The 22,597-nt window shown below is 41.6% G+C and overlaps 1 protein-coding gene and 1 long non-coding RNA gene across 5 annotated transcripts in view; one reads left to right on the forward strand and one right to left on the reverse strand.

Annotated features, from left to right (window-relative positions):
- LOC122556426 (uncharacterized) overlaps positions 1 to 18,632 on the forward strand; it is a 70,099-nt gene extending 51,467 nt beyond the window's left edge. The window contains exons 2-5 of the long non-coding RNA XR_015759690.1: positions 12,888 to 12,980; positions 14,876 to 15,119; positions 15,272 to 15,351; positions 15,856 to 18,632. This is a non-coding gene — a long non-coding RNA (uncharacterized LOC122556426). The remainder of the gene's footprint in view (positions 1 to 12,887; positions 12,981 to 14,875; positions 15,120 to 15,271; positions 15,352 to 15,855) is intronic.
- LOC122556968 (protocadherin gamma-C5-like) overlaps positions 1 to 22,597 on the reverse strand; it is a 274,931-nt gene that overhangs the window by 214,329 nt on the left and 38,005 nt on the right. The window contains exon 1 of one of the 4 annotated variants that reach the window (XM_087995088.1): positions 11,548 to 14,178. The exons of the other annotated variants lie outside the window; for them this stretch is intronic. Coding sequence (XP_087851214.1) covers positions 11,548 to 13,989 — 2,442 coding nt within the window. The 5' untranslated portion in view covers positions 13,990 to 14,178. Of the gene's footprint in view, positions 1 to 11,547; positions 14,179 to 22,597 lie in introns of those variants that run through there. 4 annotated transcript variants of the gene reach the window in all.

A 22,597-nucleotide genomic window follows, 5' to 3' on the forward strand; every position in this document is an offset into this window, starting at 1 on the left:
CAGACCTCCTGACATTTTCCAACAATTTCTGTTTTTGTTTCCGATTTACAGCATCTGCAGTTCTTTCAGTTTCCTTTAGGTTATAGTGTCTTAGATCCAATGATCCCTTAGGGTACAGGATAAGTAAATAAAGTTTTGAAGAAGGCAGATGAGATGCTTGCCTTTATTCACTGAGGCACAGTGTCTAAGAGCATGGACGTGATGCTGGAACTATCAAATTTTGCATGGGCCACAGTTAGAGTGTTGTGTGTGGCTTTGGAATCCACATTATAGGGTGAATGTGACTGCATAGGTGACGGTGTAGAAGAGATTTACAAGGATGATGCCTGGACTGGAAAGTTTTAGAGAGTGACTGGACTGGGGTGTTTTTCTTGGAGCAGAGGAGATTGAGAGAGAACATGATTAAGATGTGTAAACTTAAGAGGGACATAAATAGAATGGGAGAAAGTGAGAACTGGAGATGCTGGAGATCAGAGTCAAAACGTGTGGTACAGGTCAGGCAGCATCTGAAGAGCAAGACAGCTGAAGTTTCGAGCATTAGCTCTTCATGAAGAATGACATTCCTGATGAAGAGCTTATGCTCAAAATGTTGACTCTCTTGCTCCTTGGATGTTGCCTGACTTGCTGTGTTTTTCAAGCACCACAATTTTTGACATAGATAGGATGGACAGACAGCAACTTTTCTCCATAGTGGAGGGATCAACGACCAGGAGCATAGATTTAAAGTAAGGGGCACAAGGTTTCTAGGGGATGGGAGGAAAAGTATTTTCTCCAGAGGATGGTGAGAAACTCAACCACTGCTTGTAAGGATAATAAAGGCAGGAGCACTTATAACATTTAAGAAGTATTAAGATGTGCACTTCTGATGCCAAAGCTATGGGGACAAATGCTGGACTTTTGGGCTTAGAGTAGTTAGGTAGTTGTTTTTGACTCCAGGGACAAAGTGTGTTTATCTGTATTGTAGCCTTCTATGACTTTATGATCTTTAGCTCTTTGAGCAATGATTGTTCCTCTACCTAAGGTCAAAAGTGAAAATATTAATTGATGATAGCATAACATCCAGCACCATTTGTGGAACTGATGCATTCCATGTATATATGTAGTATGTTTTAAACAATAACTAGGCTTTGTGCTGAAAAATGGCAAGTAACATTCATCCCACATAAATTTAGAGTCATAGAGATGGGCAGCATGGAAATAGACCCTTCGGTCCAACCTGTCCATGCCAACCAGATATCCCAACCCAATCTAGTCCCACCTGCCACCACCCAGCCCAAATCCCTCCAAACCCTTTCTATTCATATAGCCATCCAAACGGATCTTAAATGTTGCAATTGTACCAGCCTCCATCACTTCCTCTGGCAGCTCATTCCATACACATACCACCCTCTGTGTGAAAAAGTTGCCCCTTAGGTTTCTTTTATATCTTTCCCCTCTCACCCTAAACCTATGCCCTCTAGTTCTGGACTCCCCAACCCCAGGAAAAGACTTTGTCTATTTACCCTGTCCATGCCCCTCATAATTTTGTAAACCTCTATAAGGTCACCCCTCACCCTCCAACGCTCCAGGAAAAACAGCCCCAGCCTGTTCAGCCGCTCCCTGTCACTCAAATCCTCCCACTCTGGCAACATCCTTGTAAATCTTTTCTGAACTCTTTCAAGTTTCACAACATCTTTCTGATAGGAAGGAGACCAGAATTGCACACAATATTCCAACAGTGGCCTAACCAATGTCCTGTACATCCTCAACATGACCTCCCAACCCCTGTACTTAATACTCTGACCAATAAAGGAAAGAATACCAAATGCCTTCTTCACGATTCTATCTACCTGTGACTCCACTTTCAAGGAGCTATGAACCTGCACTCCAAGGTCTCTTTGTTCAGCAGCACTCCCTAGGAGCTTACCATTAAGTGTATAAGTCCTGCTAAGATTTGCTTTCCCAAAATACAGCACCTTGCATTTATTTGAATTAAACTCCATCTGCCAATTGGCCCATCTGGTAAAGATCCTGTTGTAATCTGAGATATCCCTCTTCGCTGTCCACTACACCTCCAATTTTGGTGTCATTTGCAAACTTACTAACTGTACCTCTTATGCTCGCATCCAAATCATTTGTGTAAATGACAAAAAATTGAGGACCCAGCACCGATCCTTGTGGCACTCCACTGGTCACAGGCATCCAGTCTGAAAACAACCTCCATCACCACCCTCTGTCTTCTACTTTTGAGCCAGTTCTGTATCCAAATGGCTAGTTCTCCCTGTATTCCATGAGATCTAACCTTGCTAATCAGTCTCCCATGGGGAACACTTGTCAAATGCCTTACTGAAGTCCATATAGATCCCATCTACTGCTCTGTCCTCATCAATCCTCTTGTTCCTTCTTCAAAAAACTCAATCAAGTTTGTGAGACATGATTTCCCCCACACATTGAAGCAATTAACAATTTAACAAAGAGAGAATCTAACTATCATTGCGATCAGCAACCTGCTAATTATCTCCATCAGAAACTAAACTAGATGAGCCATCTAAATACTATAATCACAAGAGTCAGTCTTTGACTTGGAATTATGTCATGTGTAACTCACCTCTTGTCTTCGATGATCTACAAGACAAAATCAGGACTGTAATAAATGCACTCAAGAAACTTGATATCATCCAGTGCACACAATTGATGCCACATCCACATCTGTAACATTCGCTTCCTTCAGCAGTGAACTACAGTAGCAGCACTGTGTCCCACCTCCCAATTGCAATGCAGTCACTCACCAAAGCCCATCCAGCAGTTCCTTCTAACCTCTACCACCTACAAATACAGTAGAGATATTCAGGTAGAAACATGAACAGGCAAGAAATAGAGTGTTACTGACCATATGCAGGCAGATGAGATTACTTTAGAATGGCATCATGATGGCACAAACATGGTAGGCCAAACGGCTTGCCATGTGCTGTATTGTTCTATATTCTGTGTTCTATGTTCTTGCTGCAAAGCAGCACTGCCACCTGTAAGTTCCCCATCAAGACATATACAATCATGACTTGGAATTATATCATAATTCCTTCACTGCTTCTGGGCTAAAATCCTGGTTCTCCCTTCCTCACAGCACTCTGGATGTTCCTACACATCAAGGAATGCAACATTTTGGGATGGCACCTCCCAACCATCTTATCTCAATCAGTTAGAGATTGGCAATAAGTCTGTCATGTCCACATTGCACAGGAAATTAGAAAAGTCTTATTAGAAATCGCCATTGCATTACATTTGTAGTTTATTTACACATACTTAATTGCAAAAGCTAAGATGATCTCATTAAATGCAATATTCTGATACAGTTTCACACGTTTTCAGATACATATTCCATTTATTTTTTTTAAATCATATTGATTTGATTTCACTCTCTAATAATTGTACCTTGTGGAACAAAATTGTTTAGAATTTAAGAACTTTGAGTCATGACCATCCCTACGTAAAAGCTGGTGACTGCATTGACATAGCATTATTTGTTGCCCTGATTCATGCTATGTGTTACTGAAAAGTTCATTCATGTTCCTGTTAACACCAGGGTCTATACATAACTAGAAGATTTATTTGATGTCCTCCGTCTGGAATCTGTAAGGAAAATTCTACAAACAATAGAAAATCACTTTACAACACTTTCATTGATCTCAACAAGACATGCAATCCTGTGAGCAAAGCTGATCTATTTAAGCTGCTGAACATACTGTTTGAGTTTGAATGCTGCTCAATGTGATCTTGCCTTTCCATGGATATGGCTTGCAGGCTTGACCAGCATTTATTACTTGCGTCTATTTAGGTTTGAAGAGGTAGTAATAAGCCACCATCTTGGACTGTTTCATTCTATGTTCATCTACTAAACCAGTCTATTTACAAATCAAAAATGATAGAAATCTTGTCAGTGTTCATCACCTCAGATTGAAGACAAATACGTATCAAGGCTTCATTAGAAAGTTGCTCAATACTATACTTGCATTCCATAACAAGAAACAAAATGGAACCTTCTCTCAGTACATAAAGAGATTTGGATGTAAGTTTGCTCACTGAGCTAAATGGTTCAATTTCAGATGTAGCACTGGTGATATGGCCCGTTTTGTATTAATGTGTTCAGGTTGGCTTAGGTTGGTGTTGTCATTTTCTGTAGTGATGTCATTTCCTGTTCTTTTTCTCATGGGGGAGTGGTAAATGGGATCCAAGTCAATTTGTTTGTTGATAGAGTTCTGTTTGGAGTGCCATTCTTCTAGGCATTCTCATGTGTGTCTCTGTTTGTCGTGTCCTAGGATGGCTGTGTTGTTCCAGTCAAAGTGGTTTCCTTCCTCATCTGTATATAAAGATACTAATGAGAGTGGGTCACATCTTTTTGTGGCTAGTTATGTTCATGTATCTTGGTGGCTGGTTTTCTGCCTGTTTGTCCAATGTAGTGTTTGTTACAGTTCTTGCAAGGTATCTTGTAAATGACTTGTCAGTATAGGATATTTCAAGTTCATTAACTGCTATTTTAGTGTGTTGGTGGGTTTGTGGGCTACCATGATGCTAAGAGGTAGAGTGTCTTGCAGTCATTTCCAAGATGTGTTTGATGTAGGGGAGGGCGGCTAAGGTTTCTGGATGCATTTTGTTTGCTTATTTGGGTTTTCTGCTGAGAAATCGGTAGACTGTGTTCATTGGGTACCCGTTCTTTTTGAATGCACTATATAAGTGATTTTCATCTGCTCTTCATAGTTTTTCTGTGCTGCAGTGTGTGATGGTTTGTTAGCACCACCACACACTGCAACACAGAGGAACTAAGAAGAGCAGAGGAAAATCACCTATACAGTGTATTCAAAAAGGACGGGTACCCAATGAACACAGTTCATCAACTTCGCCAACAATTCCACCATACACTCAAATTCACCTGGACCATTTCTGACACCTCCGTCCCCTTCCTGGACCTCTCTGTCTCCATCCCTGGAAACTAATTGACCACTGACATCCATTTCAAACCCACTAACTTCCACAACCGCATCAACCATATCTCCTCTCACTGACCCTTCTGCAAAAATGATAACCCATACTCAATTCCTCTGCCTCCACAGCATCTGCTCTCAGGATGATGTGTTCTACTCCAGGACATTCCAAATATCATCCAACTTTAGGGACCATAGCTTCGCCTCCTCAGTAATTGAGGATACCCTTAAGTGCATCTTCTCCATTTGCTGCACTCTGCCCACAAACTGCCTTCCCTCAATAACAATAAGAATCGAGCCCCCTTAGTTCTCACATATTACCCCACCAACCTCCAAACCCAATGCATAATCCTCCAACATTTCCACCACCAACAATCAGACCCCACCACCAACAGATATTTCCTTCCTCTACCAATCCACTTGCCACAGGGACCATTCACTCCATAAATCCCTTGTCAACTCTACACTCTCCATCAACTTCACCACCACATCCAATCCCTTTTCCTGCAACCGTAGGAGGTGCAGCGCCTGCATCTACACCTCCCCTCTCATCTCAGCTCAAAGCCCAACACAGTCCTTCCAGATCCGGCAGAGTTTCTCCTGCGCTTCACCAAAACTCACCTTTTGTGTCTGTTGCTCCCAGTGTGGTTTCCTTTATATCAGGGAGACCAAATACAGTCTTAGGGACTGGTTTGCAGAGCATCTGCTCTGTGCATGCATCAACGAACCCGATGTTCTAGTTACTATCCATTTTAATTCTGACAACACATCCATCCTTAGCCTCCTCCATTGTCAGAATGAGACCAAATATAAACTGGAGGAGCAATACCTGATATTTTACCTGGGGAGTTTACAGCCCAATGGCCTCAATATTGACTTCACCAGCTTCAAAAAGCCGCCACCCCCAGTCCTTTCCCATTTCCAGCCCTCCCCCTCTTCTCACCTCCTTCACCAGAACTTAGCTGTTCATCTTCCTGCTCAACTATCTGCTCCACCCTTCCCACTGACCAATCACAATAACCTCCTACATGCATCCGCCTGTCACCATTCTACTTGCCCTTCCAGCAGCCCCACCCCACCCCCTCCCTCTTTTTACTTCTGGGCTCCCCTTCCCCTCCCAGTCCTAACAAACTGTTTCAGCCCAAAATGTTGACTTTCCTCAGATGCTATCTGAACTGCTGTGCTGTTCCAGTCTCACATCTACCAACTCAGCTATTGTAATATCTTCAGATGTTACATGCAACTTAAGCAATAGTCTCTGCATCAACAGCAAACTGACAACTGAAAACTGTAAGTCAACCAAGCTCCTCAACGCGCTTCTCTACTGTCATGAGATCACAGCAATAAATATTTGGCAGCAGATTGTTCTGAACAACTTCCACCTTTGCTGTCTCATAAACAACTTTGGGTTCTTTGGCAGGTCAAAATTAGTAAGGCAGAGTTATGGACTGTGCTAAATTCCATCTGCATACACCGATTGCTAACTAAATAATACCTGCACTGGCTAGACCACAATCAGCACATGGATCACAGCAATATATTCAAATATCTTCTGTATAGTAAATTGGTAATTGGGTTTTGGCCTGCTGTGCAATCAATGTCTGTGCGACAAAGACCATGCAAGAATTTCAAATAAATGCTTTGCCATTGGTAACTATAGATAGTTAAAGGTGATTGTGACTTTTCCAAGCTGACTGTTTGGAGATGCATTGTAAGGGTAATGCAGATGGACAGCTGAGGTGAGAATCTCAGAGAAAGGACACCTCAATGAATCTTGTGCCCTCTGAAGCCAGTATCTTCCTCAGCCACAATTATCACAGACAACACCAAAATAATTCTTCTGACCTCCAACAAATGATGTTTAATGCAATGCAGGTTGGTACAATAAGAAGAAAAGATGACAGTACAAAAATACTAATACCCACAGAATCATAAATCCTGTCATGATGAATTCACTCATCTTGCACCTTGAACATCTAGAATTTATTCAGAACTCTGTTTGCAATATTCTAAAACAGACAAAATCCTTCCATTACCAGTATGCTCATATTATGTTATGATCTATCACTGTCTTGAGTTTGTTCTATGTGTCTAAATTTGGACCATTTTATATGTACTAATGCTTTTATCCACCATTGGTGGCTCTCAATTCTGCTATCTCAGCTTGGCTGTCCGGAATTCCCTTCCAAAATGTCATTGTCTCTTCCACTCATAAAATGCACTTAAAACCTACATCTTTCATCAAGCTTTTGGTTTTTTCCTTATTTAGAATATTATTATACAGTTTTACCCTACAAAAGTCCTTCAAACATTCGAAGTATTCTTCCATAACGTGTGTCTTACTGGCAGGGCCAGCATTTCTAAGATCATAATATATTGGAGAAAAATGTGGCCATTTTGCCCATTGAGTCTGCTGTGCCATTTGATTATGGCTGATATGTTTCTCAATCCCATTCTCCAGCTTTCTGCCAGTAATCTTTGATTCTCTTAGGACGTAATGAACAATTTATCTACCTGTCTTAAATAAATTCCATGATGTGGTCGTCACAGCCTTTTGTACAACAAATTCAACAGATTCACCACCATCTGGCTGAACAAATGTCTCCTCATCTCAACAATTGTACGTTCATCCTGAAGCTATGCTGTAGGGTATTTGTTTCTCTTACCAGTGAAAATTCTTTCTCCACATCCATACTATCCAAGTCTCTCAATATTATGAAAAAAAACTACAATTGCTGGGAAGGCTTAGCAAGTCTGGCAGCAGCGATGGAGAAAAAGCAGTGTTAACATTTTGGGTCAAGTCAACTTTCTTCAGAACAGTCACTGGACCCAAAACACTAACACTGTTTTCTCTCTGTTGATGCTGCCTGACCTTTTGAATTTACCAAGCTATTTGTTTTTGTTTCTGATTTCCAGCATCCACGATTCTTTAGCTTTTCCTCTCAGTAATCTGTAAGTTTCAATGAGATACCTCTTCGTCCTTATAAATTCCATTGAGGACAAATTCAGAGTCCCCAACATTCCTTGTCTGACAAGCCTTTCATCCCTAGGATCATGCTTGTTTTCCTCCTCTGCACCCCTTCCAAGGTCAACATATCCTTTCTCAGATATGAGGTTCCAAAACTGCTCTCAATATTCTGACCAGAGTGTTATCCAACCTCAGCAATACATCGTTGTTCTTGTATTCTTGCCCTCTCAAAATGAATGTTTACATTGCATTTGCGCCCCCCCCCCCCCCCCCCACCCAACTGCCAACTGAGCCTGCATGTTGGGCTTGAGATATTCCTGAAATAAGACTGCTAAATCCCTCTGTGCTTCAGATTTCCAAAGCTGTTCCTCACTTAGAAAATAGTCTAAACATCTATTCTTCTCACCAAAGTGCATAATTTCACACTTTCGCACATTGTATTCCATCTGTCACTTCTTTGCCCATTCTCCGAGCCTAACCAAATTCATCTGGAGCCTCTCCACCTTCTCAACAGTACAGGTACATGCACATGGCTTGGTGTCATCTGCAAGCTTAGCAACAATGCCCTCAGTTCCTACATCCAGTTCATTAATGTATAATATGAATAGCTTTGGTCCTGACACTGACCCCTGCAGAACTGCATTAGTTACTGGCTGCCATGCTGAAAAAGACCACTTTATCCTCACTCTCTGCCTTCTGCTTGTCAGAGTCGAGAGTGTGGTGATGGAATGAAATGCTTATGCCTGAAACATCGATTCACATGCTATTCGGATGCTGCCCAGCCTGCTGTGCTTTTCTAGTACCACGTGCTCAACTTTGATCTCCAGTATCCACAGTCCTCACTTTCTCATTCTGCTTGTCAGCCAATCTCAATCCATTCAATGCCTTTTCCCTAACACCATAGTCACTTACCTTATTTAGCAGCCTCCTGCATGGCACCTTAACAAAGGCCTTCTAGAAATCCAAATAGATTACCTCAACCAACTTTCTTTTGCCTAAATTGCTCATTACCACCTCAAAGAATTCCAACAGATGTTTCAGATATTACTGCTCCTTGATGAATTATTTTACCGTGCATGTCCAAGTACTCTGAAATATCATCTTTAACAGTCGACTAAAAACCCTTAAAAACAACCTGGTGACTTATTCAACTTCAGACCTTTCAGCTTCTGCCTGAGTGATGGCCTCCACACTCACCTCTGCTCCAGACTCTCTTGAGGTCTGGTATGCTGCTGGTGTTTTCCACCATGAAGATTGATACAACATATCTATGCAATTCTGCAGCCATTTTGTTGTTCCCATTACTAATTCTGCAGCCTCATTTTCCAGCTGTCCAAAGTCCACACTTGCCTTATGTTAATGGAAAGCTTACTCTCATATTTCATCTATTTGTTTTAGTTGTCCTTTGCTGACTTCTAAAATTTTCCCAATCTTCTGGTTTTCCACTAATCTGCACAACAATGTATGCTTTTCCTTTGCTTTTCTGCTGTCTCTGACATCCCTTATCAGCCATGGTGCCCTTAGTCCTCTCCTTTGTATATTTCTTCTTGGATTGAATCTCTGCAATGCCTCCTGAATTATCCTTGGAAACTCATGCTGTTGCAGTACTACCCTGCTCTGTTTTCCTTCCAGGCAACTCTGGCCAGTTCATCCTTCATATCTTTGTAGTTAACGTTACTTAATTGTTATACCATTATGTCTGATGCAAGCTGCTACCTATCAAACTGCAGGATAAATTCTATCCAAATGTGGTAGAGGTTCCTTCACCTTAAGATTCCTGCCTATGTTTTTCTTGAACTGTGTGTCTTGCTGAGCCATTTACAGAAGGCAGTTAAGAACAAACAACATTACAGTGACTCTGGAGTCACATCTAGGCCAGACCAAATAAGAATGTATGTTAACAAACAAGACTTTTTGCAACAATCAGCAATAGTTGCATTGTCACCAATACTCAGACTAGCTTTTATTAAATTCAGAATTTATTCATATAATTTACATTTCAAATGTTACCAATTTGGAATATGATTAATTTATTACCTTGAGTTTCCAGATTATTAGGTAAGTGTAATTAGAACTATGCCTCCACCCCAATCATCAAGGTTCATTGGGAGGCCTTAGTGAATATTGTCTACTTCCAATATCTCAGCAATATCCTGTTGGCCAAAGTAACTATTGAAGAAAAGATCCATCACCACCGCTAATGAGTCAGCACAGACTTTGGCCGCCTGAGGAAAAGGTTGAATGAAGACAACATCAGATGCAAAACCAAGATCATGGTTTACAGAGCTGTGGTTGTTTCCATCTTCTCATGGTGCTCTGAGACATGGACTGTCTACAGCAGACACGTCATGGTGCTTGAGCAGTACCACAAATGCTGCCTGCACAAGATCCTGTGAATTCACGAGGAAGAAAGATGCAGGAACGTCAATGTCCTTAACCAGGCAAACATCCCGAGCATCAAGGCACTGACCATCCTTAATCGGCTATGATGGGCCTGGCACAGATCCATATGACCGATACAAGACTGCCAAAGCAGGTGCTCTATTCCCAGCCTTGAAACGGCCGGAGCTCCAGCTGGACAGAGGAAGCACTTCAGTGATGCCTTGAAGGGCTCACTCGTAAAGTGCAGCATTCCCACACAAACCTCGAAATCATTGGTGATGACCGTCCAAAGTGGAGGAGGAACATCTGGGAAGGCACCTTGAGACTTGCCATCAGGAAAAAGTGAAGCCAAGTGATAACTGTGAAAGGAGGGTGCTGCCACATCAATGTCCCATCTACCCCTTCCCATGACCACCTTCTACCACAAGTGTAACAGAGCCTGCGGTAGCTGCATTGGTTTCTACAGTCACCTACGGACTCACCCTGAGAGTGGAAAGGAATCATCCTCATCTGCAAGCACCAGCAATGAATGAAAATGCCACCACCTTTCCAGAAATCCATCAAATGAAATCTGTTGCCATGGGAAGTTTTATTCAAACGTAGGTTGTTTTGTTTGTTGAACGTAGCAACGGAAGGAGTTAACTCGCAGGAAAATTCATAGGGACGTAGTTAGGTTCTTCCAGAAGGCAAACGAATAAAACTGGAACAAATATATTTGAATATTATGTGACTGTTTTCCCATTTAGTTCAACCAATATTGCAAAATTCGAAATGCACTCAGTAGTGCATAAATGTTTGATTCATTTCTCTACCATATTTCAGGAAGTCAGTTCCAGATCACAATAATCGTGTAGATGACTTTCCTCTCCCCACCCCTCACTTCCCCTGTATGACTGTACAATCTTATTAGCAACAACTTCCAAATGAAACTTGCTTGTTATCGATCCATTGCTCAGGTTATTTAGGTTATTGTTGAAGAGTGAAATAAACAATTGGAAAAAAATTGTGCTGTAGATAAAATGGGACCTCTATACTGAGATTTTGTTTTTTAAAAAGTAAAATAACGCATTATAATAGAACTGATAAAATCTAGTAATTTCTTCGTTCACCATGACTCCTGTGTTAGACTGAATTGGCAATTCCCACCAACAACGATGCACATTTTGCAACTTTCATCATATCATTTCGCGTAAGTCCGAGTGATATGGGTTGAGTTTGTTTTATATTTCTTTCACTCACCTCATTGATAATATTCGGCTTTGGTTTTGTTTGCTGATTGTATTCTGAGAAATGCACGTCAGTATTCTTGATATTGCTTCGACGTGTTGCAGAACCGAAAGGCGTGAGAAGTATGCAGTTCCCATTCTCGCGTTCAGTTGTTGGACGAATCAGGCAATACGTCTCAGAGAGTGACCCAGTACCACGAACTTCCATAACATTTGTAGTTGGTTGAACGTTGGGCGCTATCCGAGGATTTGCATGAGACTGCTTCGATGTATTGTTTCTAATCTCACGTCCAAAACAACAATTCATCAGAGAACAATCGTCGCTGTGATCATTGCTATTGTGGCACATTGTGGTAACGAGCGCAATTATTATCAAAAAAAGGATGAATGAGACAGTACCTAGGGATATTATTATATAGATGGCGAAATCCGTCGATTGCTCAATATCTTGGGGTTGATTGCTAACATCTGACATAATTGCAGCAGTCTTATCTATCAGCGACAATGTAGCTGTGACAGTAGTGGAGAGGGAAGGATGACCATTGTCCTTTACCAAGATTATGAGCACTTGTGTAGTTGAGTCTCTGTCTTCAAAGAGTCGCATGGTTCTGATTTCTCCCGAATTGCGTGCAACAGTAAAAAGAGTTCTATCAGTAGATTGGATCAATTGGTAAATCAATCTGGCATTCTGTCCAGAATCAGCATCAACTGCAGTCACTTTTGTCACCAGGTAACCTGGATTTGCTGATCGAGGCATCATTACGTAAGTTCCATTTTTTGACAGGGAAGATACGACAACAGGAGAGTTGTCGTTTTGGTCGAGGATTACAACGTTTACAATAACATTACTACTGAGGGATGGGGTTCCAGCGTCTCGAGCTTGGACGAGGATTTGAAAGTTCTTAAATTGCTCATAATCAAATGAACGCTGTGAAAATATTTCTCCATTTTCTGAATTAATTGATACAAAGGACTCGATCGGCACGCCTTGAATCTGACTCGCCATAATAGAGTAAGAAATGTCAGAGTTTTGACCGAGGTCAGAATCAAAAGCCGTAACCGAGCAGATTATTGCTCCGGGCGTATTGTTTTCCAATATATAGGCTGTATACGTTGACTTTGTGAAGTGTGGTGCATTGTCGTTAATGTCAGAGATCGCCAGTACAATGATTTTGTTGGTGAAGAGACGAGGCGATCCAGCATCTGAACAAGTGACATTAATTGTGTATTGAGGAACAGTTTCTCTATCCAATAATGCACGAATAACCAACATGTAAGAGTTCTTGAAAGACGGTTTCAACCGGAATGGAAGGTTATTGGGAACATAACAACTAATTTTGCCATTTTCTCCAGATTCCGGATCCGCTACGCTGATTAGAGCTATCATCGTTCCTATCGTAGCATTTTCAGTTATGGAGCTGGATAATGACATCAGCGTCAGCTCAGGTATGACGTCATTCACGTCGACAATCTCCACTACAACTTTGCAATATGCAGGAACAGAATTAGGACCCTGGTCTCTGGCTTGCACGTTAATCTCGTAGACGTTGGCTTCTTCATAATCCAATACTCCATTAACTGTGATTTTTCCTGTATGAGGTTCTATACTAAACAGTTCATACAATTTGTCTGGAGTGTAACTGCTAAAAGAGTAAATTATTTCTGCATTTGTGCCTTCATCCAAATCAGTAGCATTAAGGTTAATAACTAATGTATTAGCGATTACATTTTCAATCACTTTCACCCAATAAACAGACTGATCAAATACAGGCAGATTGTCATTGGCATCAAGTACAGCGATAATAATTTGGGCATTACCAGATCGTGTTGGAATCCCGCCATCTAAGGCACTAAGAAGTAAAGTGTGTAGAGCTTGTTTTTCTCTATCCAATAATTTATCCAGCACCAAAAATACACTCTTAGTTCCATCACTGCTGTTTTGAACATTCAGCGTGAAGTGATCATTTGGACTGAGGTTATAAGTGTGAACAGAGTTTGTACCGACATCGGGGTCATGCGCGCTCTGTAGTGGAAAGCGAGTTCCCGGAGGTGTTGACTCAAGAATCTCCAAACGTAGCGCATCCTGCGGAAAACTGGGGGAATTGTCATTGATATCTTGTATTTCAACCTCAGCACGGTACAGTCTTAATGGTGTTTCTGTAACAATCTCGATATTTTGCAAGCACGTAAGAGTTTGGCCGCAGAGCTGCTCCCTGTCAATTTTGTCATTAACAAACAAAATACCATTCTTTAAATTAACTTCGAAATACCTCTTCTTTGCAGCTGACATGATCCGAAACCTGCGGATAGACAGTTCTCTCGCATTTAATCCAATATCGTTAGCAATATTCCCAACGAAAGCGCCGTCTTCTAATTCTTCTGGAATTGAGTAATGAATCTGGGCAGAAACAAAATCCCAGACGTAAAGCAAGATAATGGAAAACGACGTTTGCATTATCTGTGTAAAGACGTCCTCTCATTCGAACTCAGTCGCAAATAGTAATAAAATGTATATATCGATCAGAGCTTCTTGACTTGGTGCAAAGTCCAAGGGACAATGATTGATAAATAACATGCCCTCCCAGCGTAGAATGACTCGAATAAAAGGAGATCAAAGATGGCTGAGATGCAACCGCAATCTGGTGCTGGCTTTCCCTTCTCTTCCTTCCTCAGCGTGTGTACGGGGCTGCGGAAGGACTGAAGGATGTCTTCATTTTTCAATTCTTCATTGGTAGACAGCGACACAAAGAGTCTTATCCAATAATTACACATCGTACTTCCAAAAGTCACATCATTCCTCAGTGTAAAGATCACCAAGTAAATTGAACTTGAAATAGTCGGCTATCATAATTAACTGAAATGGGGTGAGCAGTTTCAGGGAACTCGTAAACCTACGACTGAAACTTAATAAAGTTTTAGTTGCGCAATGGCAATAACACGCTGACTGTATCATAACTTTTTGCATATGAATTTTAAAAATGTGTATGTTGTGCCCCTCTTTCTGTTTTAAGAATCGCCTTAATTTTGCTGACAACCAGTGTTCCCTGCATAACTAATTTAGCAGTAATCTGGCTGCCCATGAAACTGAGTTGTCAGACCTGGCCACAATGTAAGTCAGTCTGTATTTCTGCCTTTGAAAGAACCTCAATAACATTGGTAGGCCTTGATAAATTAGGTGCTTAAATAAATTCGAAAAAATAATCATAAATTGACTCAGACACTTAAATCTGTTGTTACACCGCAAATGCTTTGCTTAGCCTGATTTTCCTTGAATTTCAGCTTACAAATTCACTCTTGATAAAACAGTAGCCACAAAAGTTTGTCCGTTTAACTTTAAACAGATTCTGCCTGAACGTGATATAATAAGGATAAAGTTGCCCTCTCGTTAAAAGGAAACGACTGGTGGTGGTTTAAATTGAAGCATACCAAACCACAGGTGTGACAAGAGGTTAAGAAGGAGAGTCCTTTGAAACAATCTAATGCCACATGGGAACTAGCCTCACTCACCAAGCATTGAGTCAGCTGAGCTAACCGACCGCCAACATGATATGAATGAACAGGGGAAGGCGCGCTTTTTAAAAGGGTGTAAGTACATTTCACTATGAAGCAACTGAGTACATAGATTATATTTGGTATGCTCTACAGACTGAATTGCAAAGTATAAATTAGCACAAATCTTCATATAAAATACTTGCCTCTTCCTCAATTCACTCAAGTATCATTCTCATTGTCCTCAGCTGGGTACTCTCGAATTCACACAAGCAGCTTCAAGAAAGAGCCACGAGATCAAAACATCACTACAAATGCAGAATAACAGGTGAGGATATTCTCGAAAACCTCTCCGTTCCGCAGCTATTTGACTAGAAAGACAGATGATTGACAGGAATGCAATTGATGCCATTAGCTAACTCTAGATCTGAACTTTGCTGTCATTAACGCAAACAAGGAAAAATAAACTTTATTTATATTGCATATTTCGGAGGCTGGGAACGTTTGAAAGCATTTCGGAGAGAAATAAATATTTACGATGTTTAGTTACTATTGTCACCGAATCAGAGAAACGTCACGGCTCAGAAGGAGGACACTTGGTCCAATTGTCTTGCCCCTATTCGTTAAATAAGCATCACTAACTTGTGCTCAATTCCTGCTTTCTCCCTCATATCCTTACACATTATTTGAATACAAGTTATCATCCAATGACTCATGGAATGCCTCAGTCGAATCTTCTCCCAAACTCACTTCCAGGCAGTGCATTTAAACCCGAACTCTTGGCTAAGTGAAAAAAAGTTTTACCTCACTTTCACCTTTGCTTCTTTTGCAGATCACCTTAAGCAAGCGTAATTGAGGGAGAGCAAAAAAAAAAAGCAGTCAATAGTAGAATCTTCCGAGCGGCTGGAGAAGAAATTAACAGAAGACAGCGTCGGATCAGCGTTCATGCCTCTGGCGATCTGAAATTGCCATCAACCTGAAATTGCCACCTGCGACTTCCCGCCTTCGCCCTCGTTGTTAACACTTACGACAGATTCGGCTTCCTCAGCAGACTATAGCTCCACTTTCAAGGGGCTCTCCCTGCCACCCCCCAACCCGTTCGCCGCCCACACCATCCCCATTCCCAAAACCATCTCCCTGCATCGGTAATCTCAGATCTTCGAAAATTCTACATTCTGAGTTCGATATATTTTAACTAACCTGTTCAGAAATATGCACTTCTGGAGCAGGTGGGACTTATGCCCTGGTGTCCTAGCTCAGAGACAGGGACACCACATCTACGTCATGCCCTAATGTTTAATTAGCCGCCGCCAGGAGGATTTCTCGGCTGACGTTCCCAATTGTCAAAGCAATAGCTGACACGCGACTGCGCCGAAAACTACACAAGCTTTATCCGATGGCCCAAAATTCCATTTTAAAAATGAGCTAAAACACAGAAAAGCTATTTTGCTGGAATTGTTTGAGGTCAACGGGCAGAATTTCGCTATTCTCTTTTGTATGGCCTCAGACAGGTGACAAACAAATATAGCTCGGTTGGCGCTCATCTGAAAGGTTACGTGGCTGATAAAGTCATGATTTGGAGATGGCGTTGTTGGACTGGGATGCTCAAAGTTAAAAATCACTACGCTAGGTTATAGTCCAACAGGTTTATTTGGAAGCACTAGCTTTCGGAGCGCTCTCCTTATCAGGTGATTAGGAAGTATAAGATCGTAAGATATAGAATTTATAGCAAAAGCTTACAGTATGAGACAACTGAAATTACATATTGAAAAATACCTTGATTGTTTGTTAAGTCTCTCATCTTTTAGAATGACCATGTTGGTTTCAGTTCTTTCATGTGTAAATCTCAAAACCTTTTTTAAGAGTTACATTTAAAGTTATCAGGCAATGGGACCCTGTGTGAGAACCTCTCTGGCTATGTCAAAGGCATCTTGAAACCCATTGCACAGGGGACTCCCTGCTTCTGTTGCAACTGCAGATTTCTTACAGAAACTCAGCACCCACAGACCAGTCGAAGCAGGAACATTCCTCGTCACAATGGACGCTAGTGGGGTGACGAAAAGTCTGGAAATGAACTTTCCAGCTCAGTGAGTGAACTTACATCCAGAACCTCAACCTGAGCTACAAATCTTCTCAAAACTCGCTAATCCCCCACAATTACAGAATCGTGGCAACAGCCTCAGTACTCAACACCAACAGCTGCCAATCTCTGAGCACCATTCTGCAACTCATCCGTTTTATCCTTGACCACAACATTTTCACCTTTGACAACCAGTTCTTCATCCAGACACATGGAACAGCTATGGAGACCAAATTTGCACCCCAATTTGCCAACATTTTCATGCACAGGTTAAAAAAAAACTTCTTCTCTACACAGGACCCCGAAACAACACCAAACACCAGGTACATTGATGACATTTTCTTCCTCCGGACTCATGGCAAGAAGTCACTGAAACAACTTCATAGTGTTATCAATGAGTTTCATCCCACCATCAAACTCACCATGGACTACTTTCTACTATCTGTCCCATTCTTTGACACATACATCTCCATCAAGGATAGACACCTCAACACCTCACTCTGCCACAAACCCACAGATAACCTCACAATGCTACACTTGTCCAGCTTCCACCTGAAAAGTATTAAAACAGCCATCCCCTATGAACAAGCCCTACACATACACAGGATCTGTTCAGATGAGGAGGAACATGATGGGCACCTGTAGGCATTCAAGGATGCCCTCATAAGAATGAGGTACGATGTTCAACAAATCGACCACCAGTTCCAATGTGCCACAGTGAGAAACCGTAATAAACTTCTCAGGAGACAGACACAAGCTTCAATCGACAGGCTACCCTTCATTGTCCAGTTCTTCCCAGGACCTGAGAAACTATGGCATGTTCTTCGCAGTGTGTAACACATTATCAATGTGAATAAGCACCTCGCCAAGATCTTCCCCAATCCTCCACTTCTCACCTTTAAACAACCACCAAACCTCAAACAGATCATTGTTCGTAGCAAACTACCCAGCTTTCAGGACAACACCATACGACCTTGTCACAGTAGATGCTGCAAGATGTGTCAGAATGATGACACGGATACCACCATTATGCGTGTAGACACCTCCCACATTTATGTGGCAGGTACTCATGTGAATCATCCAATATTGTCTATCTCATATGCTGCAAGCAAGGATGCCCTGAGACATGGTACATTGGTGAGACCAAACAGAGCTGAAAATGTGTTGCTGGAAAAGTGCAGCAGGTCAGGCAGCATCCAAGGAGCAAGAGAATCAGCGGCGGATGAATGGACACCACACAACAATCAACAGACAGGAGTGTTCCCTCCCATTCAGAGAACAATTCAGCCATCTCCAACATTTGACCTTGGACCTTCGGGTGACCATCCTCCAAGGCGGACTTCGGGACAGGCAACAATGAAAAGTAACTGAACAGAGGCTGATAGTCAAGTTTGGTACCCATGGTGATGGCCTCATGTCACACTACAGGTGACCCCATTGCACTATACACACACAGATAGACGCATAAACACAGACAGACACACAGACACAGACACGCTGACACTCCAACACACACAGACACCCACACTCCTACACACATACACACACACACACACACACATATATATATATATATATATATATATATACACACACACACTCTCTATCTCATATAGACCCATACACTCATGCATGCCCTCTCTTATACGCTCACAAATACACTCCCGCACTCACACACACGCTCTCACAGACTTATACTCCTTTCCACTCACACTCACACACACATACACATACTCACTCACAGACACTCTTAAACTGCAACCCCCGCCCCCCCCGCCCCCCCCCCCCCCACCTCCAACCCATACACATCCACATGCACACATACGCATATAAGTTTGTGGGTGGAATTTATACTGGCAGAATTACATTTTACTTTGCTCAAAAACCGTATGAATCTATGTAAGATTCTATAAATCCGTTTTTTACATTAGAATCAGTCTGACCATTGTGACATAGACAGTCTCACACAGGGCACCTCACACGTTAAATGCATTATCCAGGCGACATGACACCAATGGTTAAACTCCACTTGAGAATGTAACTTTTAAAGAAGTTCTGTGATTTACATATGAAAGAACTGAAACCAACATGGTCATTCTAAAAGATGAGAGACTGAACAAACTATCCAGGTCTTTTTCAATATATAATTTCAGTTACATCACACTGTAAACTTTTTCTTTCAATTCTCTGTCAAATACAACCACCTGATTAAGGAGCAGCGCTCTGAAAGCTAGTGATTTCAAATAAACCTACTGGACTATAACCTGGTTTTATGTGATTTTTAGCTCCAATACAATGCAAAAGCGCGGTATTAGTCATCGAGTCATACAGCATAGAAACAGACCCTTTGGCCCACTGTGTATATGTTGACCAACAGACATTACACTATACTAATCCCATTTAACTTCACTTGGACCAAAACCTACTATGCCCTGGCATTTAAAGTGCTCATCCAGATACTTCTTACAGGCTGTGAGCACGTCCCTCCAACACCCTCTCAGGCAGCATGTTTCATACATGATTAAATGTCTCTGGGGGAGAAAAAAACACATTTCCACAGATCTTCTCTAAACCACTTGTTCCTCACCTTAAACTTTTGTCCTCTTGTGTTAGATACATCTGCCACAGAAAGGGGTTCTCACGACCTGAGAGAATGTTGCAGTGGTGGCACGGTGGCTCAGTGGTTAGCACTGCTGCCTCACAGTGCCATGGACCTGGGTTCAATTCCCACCTCAGGCAACTGTCTGTGTAGAGTTTGCACATTCTCCCCGTGTTGCGTGGGTTTCCTCCGGTTTTCCCTTGCACAGTCTAAAGATGTGCAGGTTAGGTGAATTGGCCATGTAGTGTGCAGTGCATTAATTATAGGGGAATGGGTCAGGGTGGATTATTCTTTGGAGGGTCGATGTGGGCTGAAGGGCCTGTTTCTACACTGTAGGTAATCGAATCTGCTGTCAATGCCTTTCATAGTTTTGTACATGTTAAACAAACCTTTCCAATCCCATCCCTTATCAACCTCCCTTGCACCAAGCTAAGCTCAGTCTATGCAACCTCTCTTCATTACTGAGACTTTTCAATCCAGGCATCATCCTGATGAGTCCCCTCTGCACCCTTTCCAGTGCAATAATTTACTTCTGATAGTGTGGTGACCAGACTTTTAAAAATGTATTCCATCATCACCTAACCAATGTTTGGTAAAGTTGTAAGAAGTTATTATCCTTGCTCCTATGTTCTATGCCCTAGCTATTGAAGGCAAGATGGTACATGCCTTCTTCGCCACCCTGTCTACTTGTGCTGACACCTTCTGGGCATCTATGAACTTGTACACCAAGGGCCTTTGCTGTTCACTACACCCTAAGGACCTACCATATATGATGTGTATCTTTCCCTTATGAAACCTCTCCAAACATAATACCGAACACTTATGAGAATTAAATTCCATCTATCATTACTCTGCCCATTTTTCCATCTGATCAATATCTGGGATCATCCTCCTCACTGTTAACATGACCATCAATTTTCAAGTCATTCACACATGTAATAATTATACCTTTTGCATTTCTATCCAAATCATGAATGTAGATAACAAACAGTAAGGGTCCCAACCCAGAATCCTGTGGCACACTGCTGGTCACACATTTCCAATTACAAAATAACCCTCCACCATCATCCTTTGCCTCCTATTTGGATACAGTTTGTCAACTTCCTTTGGATCTCATGGGTTATTACCTTTTGGCTGACCTTCCATGTGGGATATTATTAAATGTCTTACTGGGGTCCAAGTAAACTACATCAACTGCACCAACCTCAACAATATATGGAGTCGTCTTTTCAAAAACACTTAAGTAAAATACTCAGACAGGGTCTCCCTCCAACAAATTAGTGCGTATTAGGGAGTCTTGTAGATGCAACACACTGCTGCCTTTGTACAATTATAGCGGAGGGATTGAATGTGGAATGTTGAATATTAGGGATATAAAGAAAGAACATAGAAAATGTGCAGCCCAGGAACAGGCCCTGCGGCCCTCCAAGCCTGTGCTGATCCAAATCCATTGTCTAACCTATCGGCCAGTTCCCAAAGATCTGTATCCCTCTGCTCCACACCTACTCTTGCAGCTGTCCAGACGCACCTTAAATTAATCTAACGTACCTGCCTCTACTACCTCTGCTGGCAGCGCGTTCCAGGTACCTACCATCCTCTGTGTAAAGTATTTTCCACGTCTATCCCCCTTAAACGTTTCATCTCTTACCTTGAACGTGTGACCTCTCGTTAGTGAATCCCTCATCCTGGTAAAAAGCTTATCTCTATTCACCCTGTCTATACCCTTCATGATTTTGTAAAACTCAATCAGGTCCCCCCACAATCTCCTTTCTTCTAATGAAAACAATCCGAACCTACTCAAAATGTCTTCATAGCTAGCACCTTCTATACCAGGCAACATCCTCGTAAACTTTCTCTGCACCTTCTCCAAAGCGTCTGCATTCTTTTGGTAATGTGGCGACCAGAACTGTACACAGTATTGTAAATGCAGAAGAACCAATGTCTTGTACAATTTGGTGGATATGGTGTCAATCAAATATTAAAGTGTCAATGTAGGTCTATGAGCAGAATGTGAAGCCAGAATCTACTAATTTAGTGGCTGCGTACTGCAATCCATCCAAGACTATTACACACAAAAAATCAACATTAATTAATGAATTTTGCATAGGCATAATTAAGGATTAGTGGATAATCAGTAGGTTATCTGAAAATAATATAGTGAGATGAAAACCTATCCTGAATAGATAAAATCAAGTCTTGGAGCCATTTGAATGTTAGGAATGCAAGAAAACATGGTGCATCCCATGATCTTTCTCAGCATATCACACAGAGTTTTGTCCAAGTTGAAAAGTCACACGCATTCACATTGGTATCATTGAAAATTATCACGCAATAGCTTCAAGCTTCATTTAGAATGCAAGTCCTGGGCTACCAAAGGTTACAAAAGAATACTTGAGTGAACTAAGTACAAGTAATTATTTATCCTACTATTCAAGGTATGGAACCGAAGGAACTATTGAAGCTGAATAATCAGAAACGAAAACAGCAGTTGATGGAAAAGCTCAGCAGGTCTGGCAGCATCTCTGAAAAGAAATCAGTGTTAATGTTTCAGATCTAATTCTGAGGAAGGGTCACTGGACCCGAAATGTTAACTCTTCACAGCTGCCAGACCTGCTGAGGTTTTCGAGCAACTTCTGTTGTTGATTCACATTAGTAAAATAGATTTCCATCTTATTTTTGTTCTGTGATACATGTGAATGTTGCCCACCAAGGCAATGTTTATTACATCCCTGATTGTAATGGAGAATGCGATGATGAGTCTCTTTCTTGAACTATTGTACTCTATATGATGTATGGACATCCAGTGTACTATTACAAAGGGAATGCCAGGAGCTTGAATCGTAGGCAGGAGGGCAACAAGAGCGAGCATGGCTTGTGACTTGTTGAGGGGCTACC

Source organism: Chiloscyllium plagiosum, unplaced genomic scaffold (assembly GCF_037043375.1).
Source record: "Chiloscyllium plagiosum isolate Xiang-an unplaced genomic scaffold, Cpla_swu_hap1 HiC_scaffold_16, whole genome shotgun sequence".
Lineage (NCBI taxonomy): Eukaryota > Metazoa > Chordata > Chondrichthyes > Orectolobiformes > Hemiscylliidae > Chiloscyllium > Chiloscyllium plagiosum.